The 13,788-nt window shown below is 43.3% G+C and overlaps 1 protein-coding gene across 4 annotated transcripts in view; it reads right to left on the reverse strand.

Moving 5' to 3' along the window:
* Window positions 1–13,788, reverse strand: part of nalcn (sodium leak channel, non-selective) — a 137,758-nt gene that overhangs the window by 19,079 nt on the left and 104,891 nt on the right. For all 4 annotated transcript variants that reach the window (XM_015965984.3, XM_070544474.1, XM_015965982.3 and 1 more), the window contains 7 exons: window positions 13,431–13,532; window positions 13,266–13,335; window positions 13,076–13,167; window positions 12,853–12,975; window positions 12,687–12,740; window positions 6,267–6,387; window positions 6,052–6,183 (listed from right to left, as the gene is read on the reverse strand). In XM_015965984.3, the coding sequence (XP_015821470.1) occupies window positions 6,052–6,183; window positions 6,267–6,387; window positions 12,687–12,740; window positions 12,853–12,975; window positions 13,076–13,167; window positions 13,266–13,335; window positions 13,431–13,532 (694 nt within the window). The remainder of the gene's footprint in view (window positions 1–6,051; window positions 6,184–6,266; window positions 6,388–12,686; window positions 12,741–12,852; window positions 12,976–13,075; window positions 13,168–13,265; window positions 13,336–13,430; window positions 13,533–13,788) is intronic.

Below are 13,788 nucleotides of genomic sequence, written 5' to 3' on the forward strand. Positions count from 1 at the left end.
GCATTTTCTTTAACTTGTCAGCTTCTGCATCCCCACCTCCTGCTCGCCGTATGGTTAGTTCTCGTTTTCTTAATGAGAGCACAGCTAGAAATTTTTCTGCTGCTTTTGATCCACCCTGTTCTTCTGATAACGACCCAGATTCCTTAACTTCTCAGTTTAACGAGCACTGCCTCTCCATTCTGGACAACATCTGTCCTGTCAGAACCAGATCAGTTCCTGCAGTGAACCCTACTCCCTGGTTTAATGACAAACTTCGCAGCCTAAAGCGCCAATGCAGAAAAGTTGAGCGCTTGTGGAAGAAAACCCATCTCCACATCCATCTGCTGCACCTAAAGGATCTTCTGACATCCTTTAGCTCTGCAGTCAGAGATGCTAGGGTCTCCTATTTTTCCAACCTGGTGTCTCAGAGCAAAGGGAACCTCATGGTGCTGTTTAACACCATCAGCAGCATTGTCTCTCCTGCCTCTCCTACAGCCTCCATCCACTCTGTTGAAGACTGTGAGAACTTTCTGTCTTTCTTTGTGGACAAAGTCAATAAGGTTAGATCTAGCATCTCTCCTCCAGCCTTATCGCTGCCTCTCCCGACTCCAACCAGGCCCATCATCATAGTTAGCTTTGCTCCTGTTTCTTTGCCTGAGTTAATCAAAATAGTTGACTCTATGAAGACCTCTGCATGCCCCCTCGACATCTTACCCTATCTTTGTTTAAAAGTGCTTTTCAGTCCATCGGTCCCAGCGTGCTCTACATTATTAATGCTTCTCTGGTTTCTGATCAGGTCCCTGCTTACTTGAAGAAGGCTGTAATCCACCCACTTCTTAAAAAACCGAGTCTTGACCCCTCTCACCATAGCAGCTTCAGACCCATCTCTAAACTTCCGTTCATCTCCAAGATCTTGGAAAAGTTGTGGCTAAACAACTCACAGCTGCTCTTGATGAACATAACATCTATGAATGCTTCCAGTCAGGTTTTCGAAGAGCTCATTCTACTGAAACAGCTCTTCTTAGGGTCTCTAATGACCTTCTGACTCACAGTGATGCAGGGGACTGTTCTGTTCTGGTCCCGCTGGACCTGACTGCAGCCTTTGAGACTGTTGACCATCAACTGCTACTGGAGAGGCTGAGAGACTGGGTAGGCCTATCAGGAACTGCTTTGGAGTGGTTCTCCTCTTATCTTTCTGAGCGTTCATTTTCTGTGGCCGTCTCCAAGTTTAGGTCCCATGGTGTCCCACAAGGTTCTGTGCTGGGGCCTCTGCTCTTCCTCCTCTATCTGCTCCCTCTTCAGCACATCCTGAGCTCATTTAAAGGAATCTCCTATCATCTTTATGCAAATGACATCCAAATGTACATCTCTTTTAAGCCCCATGAGATGTCTAAGCTGCAGCTGTTACACACCTGCTTAGACTCTATCAAAACCTGGATGGCTCGGAGCTTTCTTCAGCTGAATGAAGATAAGACTGAGATCCTCATACGTGCCCCAGACAAGCTGGTTCCCAAAGTCAGAGACTCTCTTGGTCAGCTTGCTTCTCACACCAAATCTTTTGTAAGGAATCTAGGCGTGACCTTTGACCCAGCTCTCACCCTGGATTCTCATGTCAGTTATGTTGTTCGCTCTGCCTTCTTCCATCTCAGGAACATTGCAAAGCTGGGTCCCATTCTGTCCCACTCTGAACTTGAGACAGTTCTCCACACCTTCATCTCCTCACGCTTAGACTACTGTAACTCTCTTTTCACGTGTCTAAGCAAAACCTCCCTGAACCGTCTACAGGTGGTTCAGAATGCCTGTGCTCGGCTTCTGACCAAGACCTCCAAACACACCCACATCACCCACTTCTCATCCAGCTTCATTGGCTGCCAGTCAACTTCAGGGTTCATTTCAAGATCCTGGTTCTGGTCTATAGGGCCTTACATGGAAAAGCACCATCTTACATTGGTGATCTTCTTAGTCCCTACACCCCCAGCAGGTCCCTGAGGTCCAGTGATCAAAGCCTACTGGTTGTGCAGTGCACAAAGACCAAAGTTGACAGATCATTTGCTGCTGTGGCCCCCAGACTCTGGAACTCTCTCCCCCGAGCCTGAGATCAGTGGACTCAGTGGTTAAAAAACAGCTGAAAACTCACTTGTTCAAGCTGGCTTTTGTATGACCTTCTTCACCACTCTCTCTTTATTCTGCTCTCCCCATCTATTCCACCTTCCTCAGGATCCACTGATTTCCCTCTTTTCTAGTCACTCTCTCTCTTTCTTAACATTTTTTAATCACAATTGTCTATTTTTTGCTCATTTTAAATATATTTTTAACCATTTTCTAAATTATTTTTTTTATTTTTACATTTTTTGTTTTTGTGAAGCGCCTCGTGATTTTTATCTTGAGCGGCACTATAGAAATATTTTCTTCTTTCTTTCTTTCTTCTTCTGTACTAGGACCTCTTCTCTTTGCCATATACACCACGTCACTCGGTGAGATCATTCGATCACATGGCTTCTCCTACCACTACTATGCAGACGACACCCAGCTCTATCTGTCATTTCCACCGGACGACCACACTGTCTCTGCACGAATATCAAACTGACTCTCTGACATATCAAAATGGATGAAATCCCACCATCTCCAACTCAACCTCTCTAAAACGGAACTACTTGTCATCCCAGCAAAACCATCCATACAGCACAATATCTCAATCCAAAATGACTTCCTATCTCTGGCTCCCTCAAAAGCAGTTCGAAATCTGGGTGTTGTGATTGATGAACACCTGACCTTTAAAGATCATGTTGCCTCTGTTTCTCGTTCATGCCACTTTGTGCAGTATAACATACGAAAGATCAGACCATACCTAACACAACATGCAACCCAGCTCCTGGTGCAATCTACTGTCATCTCCCGCCTTGATTACTGCAATGCCCTTCTAACTGGTCTTCCAGCCTGTACTGTGAGACCTCTTTAAATGGTCCAGAACGCGGCGGCGCGTCTGGTCTTCTATCAGCCAAAAAAAACACACTTCACCCCTCTGTTCATTGAGCTCCACTGGCTACCGCTAGCTGCACGCATCAAATTCAAATTGCTAACACTAGCATACAAAGTCCGAGATGGTACGGCTCCCATCTACCTGAATCCTCTTGCAAAGGCTTACGTCTCGGCCCGGCCGCTCCGTTCATTACAGGATCGTCAGCTAGCAGTACCTACACCACACTCAGGACAATCCAGAGTCTTCTCATGCATCGTTCCACAAATGTGGAATGACCTACCAAGCACTACAAGAACAGGGGCTTCCTTTTCGATTTTCAAGAAACTCCGGAAGACTCTGCTCTTCAGAGAGCATATTCTTAACTAGCACCCTCCCTGCGCCCGTTCCCCCTCTCCATGATTCATAATGCTGCCTCACTGCCACCTATGACTGACTGGAAATTGTTTGTTGTTTTTGTTGTTGTTGTTGTTAGCCTCAAGGGCAACATGCCGATTAAAACTTGTAAGTTGCTTTGGACAAAAGCGCCTGCTAAATACATAAACATAAACATAAACCCAAAAGAAGACAGATAACATCTAATAATTATGGCATAACACATTTTTAATGAAGTTTCTTATGTAGCGTGATGAATTGTCCATTTCTGACCTAAAAGGCCCTACTAATGTTTTGCTCTGCTGAAAGCAAAACCAGAAGTTTCTGACACAAACTTAATCTATAAGGATGGGTCAAGGCCACTTATGCTCTGTGCATATCTAAACTATTGCTTCTCCGGACAGCACAAGAAAGAAGAAAGAACTCTTTCCCTTTAAATAATAATAAATCAAAGAACTCTTTCTCTACTTTTACTAAGCTAATTAAACAAAGTGTTAGTCCAATAATAAAATGTGAACCAATCTGTGAAATGACAATGTTTATGATCAGTAGTATTTTAATAAGTAATATGACTTTAAACTAGACACTAGACATTCTCATCCACGTAATGCGTCTTCTGGCACTCGCAGAGTACAGACGCTTCCCTTTTTGCTCCCTTATCTTTTTCCCCAAGGCTTCGTCCCGTCTGCCTACAGAGCGCTTCTCTGCATTTCTTCTGGGAATCCCTATTTTTTAGAAATGGATTTAATTAATTGGTCATTCAACGCGATTGATAAGATCTTTTCCATGATGAGAATGGAGGAGGGGGCTCCCACTTGCCCTCAAGGGACACTCGCAGCGGGATATGCGCTCGATTCCTGGAAGGTCTGGAGGATCGTTTGTCTCTTTCAGCTGTCCATTGAGGACGTCGAAGATATGTGGATATTTGGCCTGATGATCACTGGATTTCTTCTGATTGGAGTGGGAGGATATCTGGTTTTCTGGAAATTTGGGAAGTCGGGAGCGATTGGAGTGCGACCCGCACCCATGGCAAGCACCGCCCGGGCGGATACCTCACAGACTGGGACGTTACTCGAGGTGAACCGTAAGCTGGACAATGTCCTTGCTGCGTTGCCGGTATTAGTGTGCAAAATGGATGTCATCTCGGAGAGGGTCACTGGATGGTGTGGAGATGTTTAATACCTGAATTGGCTTCACTGGAGGGCTTGAATGATCAATATAGACTTTAAGGCAGAGAGGAAAATTATTTCTGCCTGACCCAAACAAAGTCTTGTTATCCAATCTGACGCCAAAGCAGCCTTGGAGCTGCATGCTACAACCCCCACGATGGAAGAAATGCAGACAGATGCTGTGAAAACCCGACCTACCCCCTGCCTTCAGACTGTGGTCTCTGCCTAGCGAGGTCATCAAAATGCAGGAACTCAATGCGCTCTGTGCTTTCCCATGACCTCCCATCCACCTGTGGATACAGTTGGCTGAGCGCCACACGGGCTGCTCCCGCTGAGGAAACCAGGATCCCAGCCCCCCCCATCGGGTCTAATGTTGTGAACTGTGACGTTCGTGCTTATATGTTCGTGTTTTTTTGCATAGTACAGCTATTCCCTGCCGGTAGTAACTCTGGTTTGCCTTTTTTTCCCTCCCCCAACTCTCCCCATGTAATCCCTTCTTCATCTAATTGAAATGAGCACCGTTATGGCTGCTCTCATGGTCTGACTGTATCTGTTCTGTCTATATGTGTGCGTGTAACCTTGGTCAGGCTGTTCTGTGGAGTCAAGTTCCTATGCTCTGGTTCGCTGGAGCCCTGGCAATAAAATTTTCTCTGATTCTCTCTGATTCTGAAGTCACATGACACATTTCCTTTTTCTGATCCAATCAGAACCTTCCAGATCTGACGCAAGGCGTGTTTTGTTGGTGCTTTGTACATCCCCTCTTGTTGTCCTTTTTTGATTCGACCATAAATCAAAACATCCAAATTATAAAACTATGCCCACGTCATCTTAACTTCAGTTCCAAGCGTTCTAGAGAAGTTATCGGAGTGGCCAATCTGTAACTTTTCCACTTAAAGCCGAAAGAACCTAAAGGCAAGCTGACTAAAGCATGTTCCACCTGCTGCAACGGTTCCTTCAGAATAAAAACTGAACCATCACAACCTTTCAGGGTCTTGCTAGATGCCAATTAAACTGTCATGACCTAGAAGTATCTCAAGACTGGTCTGGTTGGCAACCGCTGCATATCTACAGGCGTCGGTTCAAAGAGGGTCAAGCTGGACCTCGACATTCCTGATCTAACGAGGACTTCTGCCAAGGGTACGCAGACCGACAGAATGGCGTCTCAATGTGTGTTATAAATCTCAGAACCAAAGCTTAGAGCGAAACATCATCTTCACTCCCATCAGAACTAATCGTTTCTCCGGATTTGCTGGTTCTGAACATATTTCACACATACACCATCCTCAGTCTTACTTCACCTTAGTGACCATATACCTAGTGTTTAAAGTTGGTCTTGATTAATTTGTTTAGAAATACATCTTTTAACTTTTTAAACCTGACTCTCTCTCTTTTTTGGAGTTGATACGAAGTGTTGCTCAATCCCTGCAATAAAAATATCCAATCTTCTGGTTAAATTTACTCAAAGATCCATAAAGGTGATATTTCATACTTCGTGATATTTCACATTTTATGGTTTCTAATTAAATGTAAGAACATCTTCTCTACACTTACAAGATAGATAAAGATGTCCATCACTCCCCCGAAGTCCCTGATGACAGCTGTGGGGGTGAAGAAGAGACCGTCGGCCATGATCTTCAAGTTGAGCTCAATGCTCATGAATATCACAAACACATACTCCCCGATCTGAAACAGACATCACCATTATGACAACATCTGTCTGCTCATGAATCTGCTCATGTGACCATCAGCCCATCTGGTTCTAATACCTGCAGAGTGGGGACGTGCATGACCCTGGTAAAGGGTGATTCAAACATCATGGAGATGCAGGAGCAGATGGTCACTACAATCATAACCCAGTCCAGATAGGTCACCAAGCCCAGGAGATCGCTGCAAGGACACAATCCAGTAATGAAAATAAAAAAATAAACCAGATCATGATCACTTATCGTGAGAATAAATGTCATAATAACTTGGGGTGTTGCTAAAGACATGTTCGTTTTAGGGGCATACTTCATCTACGTGAGCAAGTTTGATGTCATCATCAATCGCAAAGGGCTGCAATTTTACAGGATTAAGTAAAACTACTTATAAAGCACCTGTTCATTTATGAGTTCACAAAGTGCTTCATCAGAGGAAACACATTAAAACACAAACTAAATGAAGACACAGCAGATTTTAAAATATAGGTTTTTAGAAGGCTTTAAAAAGACACCTCAGAGTCCACCCATCTCAGGTAGAGTTCCAGAGGAAGGTGCCAAATGTTTTGGAATGCAACTTAAAACTACAATCTGGTGTCTTCCCCCTTTTCAAGGAATCATGTATGATTTTTAGACGTCTGTTCAAGTGAAAGCTTCATCTTTTAAATTTTTTTTGCTAAGAGCCGTCTGCTGTCCCGTAGAGCTCCATGCAATTTGAAGTGAACATCACTCAGCATTAGCCAATAGCATTATCCACTTACATACAGATGTCAGTCACAGAGCGTTTGAGGATATACCTAGACAGATGCAGAGCTGGCGACCTTCCTCGTGGACAAGTAAGGTTTAAATAACATATACGTATATGGTAAATGGTCCATATTTGATATAGCACCTTCTATGGTTCTACAACCCCCCAAGGCGCTTTACAACACAGTCTTTCACCCAAACAGACACACACATTCACATGCTGGTAGTGTTGAGCTACCATGTAGCCACAGCTGGCCCGGGGCGCACTGCCAGAGATGAGGCTGCCGTGCACTAGCACCACCGATCCCTTCAACCACCACCAAGGCAGGTTAAGTGTTTTGCTCAAGGATACAACCACCAACAGATGGGGCTCCAACCTGCAGCCTCCAGTTACAGGGCAGGTACTTAACTCCTCTGCCACTGTTGCCCATACATATTTGAATAAACAGCAACATGAAAATAATAATAAAAAAAAAACAATATATGTAAGGTGTGTTGGTTGGCTAGAGGTGCTTGTTCGTGAACGAGAGGTGTTGCTGTTGGCCGTAAATATGGAAGTGTGAAGAACGGCTTAAGGCGCTAAATTTTTGTCAGCCTCTAGATCAGGGGTGTCAAACTCAAATTCACACTGGGCCGAAATGAAAATCTGGGACAAAGTCACGGGCCAAACTTAATATTTTTTGAAAAAGTGACGGCACATTTGCACATTTTCTTTATCAACATATATGCAATTTAGAAATTTTTTATTTTGGAAATAAACTTATTTTTGCATTAACACTGAATGCGGAATAACCAAATTACACACAGGCAAGTCAATTTTAAATAAAACGACAAGCCGTCCCCGTTTCAGTAATATTTAATTCAGAACTTGCAATTTGTGGAAGTAAAATAAAAATCTGATTATTGCACAAATCATTCAACAAACATGTTCAAATCTGTACTGGAAATACGCAGGTTTATTGCGGGGGTTGCAGCGCACGGATCCCCGTTTCTGTCAGCTTTGAACGCAGCAGCTTCTGCAGCAGGTGGAGACGCGCTTGTAAAGAACACAGGCGGGAGGCGACAAACGACAGTAATAAAACATGAGTCTAACCCCCCCACCCCCCACCCCCGCTCTGTGCCGCAGCGCAACAGCACAGCTGTCACTTCAGACCCGCGGACCAGCTGATCAAGAGGCAGAGACATAACCCTCCCTTATTTTAATCAACAATAAAATGCAGCAAAGCATATATCTGCAGTTATTTACTGAAGAAAACATAACTTCTATGAGCTAAATAAAAATATGAAATTGAATAAATGGATCAGGAAAGCAGGAAGAATAGTTATTTCTGTTTTTACATTTTTCATTTCGTTTCATGGCGTTTGTTTACAATTTTTCTTTTGGGAAAGGCAACTCTGCGCATGCTCAACGTATTTATTCGGATTAAATGATTGGTGCATATGTATGCACGGCATGATCGGATCATTTCAGTTCGGGTCCATGTGAACAGAGATTTGAAAATTCCGATCAACCAAGATTTCAATCGGATTGAGGAAATTTGGCACATGTAAACACATCTAGTGAGAGTAGTGTTTCATTTGTCTGAGACAGCGAAGCTGCAGACACCGGCAACAGACGCTGGAAAAAACAGAAAGGAGGGGGGTGTTTCAGCTCCGCGCTAACGCCGCAAAGCATCATGGGAGTTGTACTCTTTGTGGTAAAATCGGCCAGCGGGTCAGTTTTTATATATTTTTGATATTTATCTCGTGGGTCACATAAAAATGCTCCAAGGGATACATCTGGCCCGCAGGCCTTGTGTCTGACACATGCTCTAGATGCTGCCATCGGATAATAAACTCCAGATTTTAGCTTTAAGACTAAAGCCTAGTTTATGCTTCTGCATTAGCTCCGTGAGAGCGAGATGCCTCGTACTGACAGAGATGTTTTGCTCTGACTTCTCCGTCATCTGGGGGGTGTTGCAAAGCAATTCCCCACCAGGACAACAGAGGGTGTAACGCTGTTCTTGGGTATCCTGTCATGTAGCTGGTCCAAGATAGTGCATTTACTATTATTTTTTTATATTTCAGAGACTTTTTAACCCAGACAAATTTTTCCCTCACTCTCCTCCACCTCTTCATGCGCTCGCCACCTCTAAACCCATTTTTACCATCATTTCCATCCACGTATCAAATGTTTGATGTGTAACTTTTTACTCCTCCAGTCATTGTGAATAAAACCTTAATATTTATTTAGTTATTCCACGAGGTATTCTTCAAGCTGCTCTGTGTCTGCTGCTAGATATCCTCTGCTCTCTTTGTGTTTTTGACGGTGCGGTGGTGGTGCTGTTGACGAAAGCTGCGTCTTGACCAATCACAAGCTTGCGTTCTCCGTCTTGTTCAGAGGATGTTTAGAAAAGTGGGCTCGACTCCGTTTGTCCTTGTGAGCCTGCAGGAAAGCCAACGACAGATAAGTGTCTCCGCACCGACGCAGACACAGAAGCATAAACTAGGCTTAAGGCTTCTAAATCCCTCATTAGTGATCTTGACTGACTGCAGCTCTGTTTTATATCACTTTTTGGACTGACTAAAGCTAAACTGTCACTGTCAGGTAAAAGGAAATCGGTCCATGCTAACATGGACTGGAAACTTCTGGAAAACCAGTGTCCACAGTGAAGGTTTAAATAACCAGTGACAAAAAGTCACCAAACCAGAAAAAGGCTACTGCTGCACAAAAGTAGCATCTAGTCTGAGGACAGCTGTGGCTCAATGGGGAAGGGCAGTTGTCCACTGACTCAAAGGTGAGCGAGAGCTGATCATCAGCAATGAGACATCCATGAACTATCAGATCTTTACGGAAATGCTCAGCAGAACAAGATGAATGTCTTCTGGAAAAAGGTTTAAGGACATCATCATGCTTTAGTACTGGTGCATGAAGCAGAAGGTACAATGAAGGAGGAGGATCACCTCCACACTCTCTTACATCACCTAAAATCTTCAGTTTGATGGTTTAAATATGGATATACTTTGGTGTCCTAACAAGACAATTATCTTAAACACAAATCAAGAATGGTTTCTGAATAGGCCAGAGCTCACATTATACTTCTGGAATGGCCTTCCCTAAGCCCCAACCTCAATTCTGTTGAACATTAAAAGCTGAGACTGTGTCAAGAAACCAGCAAGTTTGAATAAATTCCACAAATTCTGCAAGGAAGAGTGATCAAATAGTCTGAATCTTCCCAGTGGCTTGTTACTGGCTACAGAAACTTAAGCTCAAGAGCTGAAACAGCTTTGGTCTAAATTCTGAGTGTAGCCCCACAAGTTATGTACTGTATATAACACACAGTCCTTCTTCATTTCTTTTACAATTCAATTAAAAAATACTTTATTAATCCCAGAGGGAAATTGATTGCTGTTGTAGCTCAGAATAATAATGAAGTCATCAAAGAGTTATTGTATATTACAATGGCTGTTGGCAGGAAGGATCTCCAGTAGCGGTCAGCGATGCAGCGAAACTGAAGAAGCCTCTGACTGAAGACACTTCCGTTGTTGGACAGTCTTGTGAAGAGAATGCTCAGGGTTGTCCATAATTTTCTTGATTCTCTGGAGAATCTTTCTTTGCATTATCTCCTCCAGTGGTTCCACAGTCGTCCCCAGAACAGAACCAGCCTTTGTTATTAGGCTGTTGAGCCTTTTCAGGTCCCTGCTTCTGATGCTACTACCCCAACAGACGATGGCTGAAGAGATTACACTCTCAACAACAGACTTGTAGAAGATCTGCAGCATCTTGCTACAGACATTGAAGGAGCGTAAACATAACTTGTGGCTATCTTCAGCACCTCAGTGTCCTCAAGAAGTGCAGTCTGCTGTGTCCCTTCTTGTAAACGGCTTGCTGTTCTTTCTCCAGTCCAGTCTGTTGTCCAGGTGAACTCCAAGGTATTTGTATTCCTCAACCACCTCCACTTCTTCTCCCATGATGGAAACAGTGTTTGACTCCACCCTGTTTCTTCTGAAGTCAAAAATCATCTCCTTTGTTTTGTTCACATTCAAGGTCAGATGATTGTTTCCACACCATGCCACAAAGCTCTCCACCAACTCAGCTTCCTGTCCATCTCTGATACACCTGACAACTGCAGAGTCATCTCAGTATTTCTGTAGATGACAGGTCTCTGATTTGTACTGGAAGTCTGAGGTGTATAGGGTGAAAAGGAATGGTGAGAGTACAGTCCCCCTGTGGTGCTCCAATGTTACTGATCGCCTGGTTTGATGTGCAGTTCTTCAGCCTCACAAACTGTGGTCTGTTTGTCAGGTAGTCTTTAATCCAGGCGATAGCTGAGGCCCCCACCTGTGTCTTCTGGAGTTTCTGGCAAAGTACATCAGGCTGGATTGTGTTAAATGCACTGGAGAAATCAAAGAACATGACCCTCACAGTGCTGCCTGCTTTGTCCAGATGACAGTGGGTTGGTTGAAGCAGCTGGATGATGGCATCTTCAACTCTAACTCCATGGCGATAAGCAAACTGCAGCGGGTCCTGATAAGTCCTAGTATGTTTATTCAGGTGGACCAACAGGAGTCTCACCAAAATAATCTTTACATATGTTTTAAAATATTTAAAGAAATTTTATGCATAGACTTACGTTTGAAAATTGTAATGACAAAAGCATTTGAGAGAAAGCTTAATTCTATAACCTGGGGCACACTTGAGAAGTCAAGTGGTCACACAGGACGCGCCGCTGAACGTTTCTTGGAAAGTCGTGCGGCAGTCACAACATTACGTGGGACTTGAGAACAGGAAGAGGGAAGTGACTCTATTGTTTATACGTGGTCAGACATGCCGTCGTGTTTTGTGAGACTCTAATTCAATAAAAATGTGTAAGCAAGCAATTTATTAGAATATGTTAAGATCAATAGTACTTTAAAGTTATCAAAACTGCGGTTGGGTTTTTGCCGTGAATCCGTTCCACCTCGTAATGTCTGTTGTAAAGTACTCCACAATGTTGTAAACATAACTTGTGGCTATCTTCAGCGCCTCAGCACGGCGCTTCTGGGATCCAGAGTGGCGCTCCCCGTGTAGCCACTCTTATTAACTCTAACGGCTTCTATTTAAAGAGCAAGTCACCCCCTACCAGAGTCTTATTCCACTTCCACTTCATGTTTGAAAAATACAACAAATGCTGTTGCCTGGCAGACCGAGAGAGAGGAGCCGTTATCAAATACGCACACACAGGCTGACAACAACATTGTGACATCATAATGTACCAGCTATTGTCATAGTGTACCTATTAGCCAATAGCGGTGGCAGATTTAAATTCAAATGCAGTGCAGAGCTTTTACCCGAAGACGGCACAATACTGACAGTTTTAGGCTGAATATTTAAGATGCACTAAAGTGCCAAATTATTGACGGCATGTGTCTGGAGCATGGTTAGACACTCGTTTATATAGTTTATCAGCATAAAAAAGTTGATTTGGAAGTGACTTGCTCTTTAAAATTACAGTGTGGGCACGGCGTAGGCGCGACACATCTGGTTCTGGTGTGTCCTAGGCTTATAACAAAGGGAATGAGGTTTCTAATAAAAAGATAATTCTTCTAAAAGTAAAAATATTTCCTTCTGCTGGCCTGAATTTGTATTTTTAATGGGTGATATGAATTCCACAACATTTCACAAGTCCTGACCACATTTGGGGAAAGCAATACAATCGATTAAACAAGAAGAATGGACAGACTGATTAAAAATGCAAAAATCAATAATTAACCCACACTTACTAGAGCTGGTGGTACTTGGTGTTCTTCACCGCTCTTGTTGGGTCAGTTTTAGATCTGAGACAGAACAAAATAAAACAGCATTTTAGAGATGATGCACAAATGTCATACTTTACCCAGTGTGAGGAGACCATTCAGTATAAGTTATATTATTTTGGATAAGTCGTACGCATTGAAGCGAGCGCGAACGATCACCCTGCAGAAGTTTCGAAAACGATGCTCACGACCCACGATGAAAAGAGGCTTATCAAAGTAAGGATGGTTCTCTCTCAGATCCTCCTCCTGAACTTTTCTGCTCAGTCATACAAAGAGAAATGGTTACTGCACATCAGTAAAACAGTCAAAACAAAACCAAGAATGAAACCTTAAACTATAAATCCCAAATCAAACACCTTTTCATTTCTGCTTGTTCTTTCTTTTCTTGTATCATTTTTATCTCACTGTCTTCTCTCTGGGAGTTGCGGTAGCGCACTGTGCTGGAATGCTGGGATGTAAGACAATAATGGATATGATATTTAAACATACATAAGTGAAGAAATTTATACAGCTAATCTGATTGGTGCACCCACACTTTGCACTTACATCCTGTGTGAGAGTCTCTAACGACTTGCCTCGACTGATCCTCTGACTAGTGGAGCCATGTCGCAGGGATCTGTAGAAACATTAAAATACATTTGTTTCTTAAAACACACCATGAAAATAAGCAGTTAGCTCTGTTAATGTGCTTGTGTATGTATTTTACTGCACCTGCGTTCTTGCCGTATATGGTGTTGCACACTGAGAATGGAACGTTCTTTGGCTGGCTGGCCTTCAAAGGACCCACTCTGCACTCGCTGTGTGGTGCAAGCCCTGTGAAACATGGTACTTAATACTTTTTGTTCAATCCAACAACAGTTAAACAAAAACAATCAGTTTGAGAACACCTTGACCCTGTGGCCCATGTGGATCTGGTCAATTATCCTATCACACAAACTACCTTCAGCCTATATCATTTTGACCCCGTAAGATTAGTGAACAAATCTGTTGCTGCAGAACAGGCTCCAATTGTTCCATACGCCTGAAAGTGTGAGTGTGTGTGTGTGTGTGTGTGTGTGTGTGTGTGTGT

This window comes from Nothobranchius furzeri, chromosome 14, assembly GCF_043380555.1.
Source record: "Nothobranchius furzeri strain GRZ-AD chromosome 14, NfurGRZ-RIMD1, whole genome shotgun sequence".
Taxonomy (NCBI): Eukaryota; Metazoa; Chordata; class Actinopteri; order Cyprinodontiformes; family Nothobranchiidae; genus Nothobranchius; species Nothobranchius furzeri.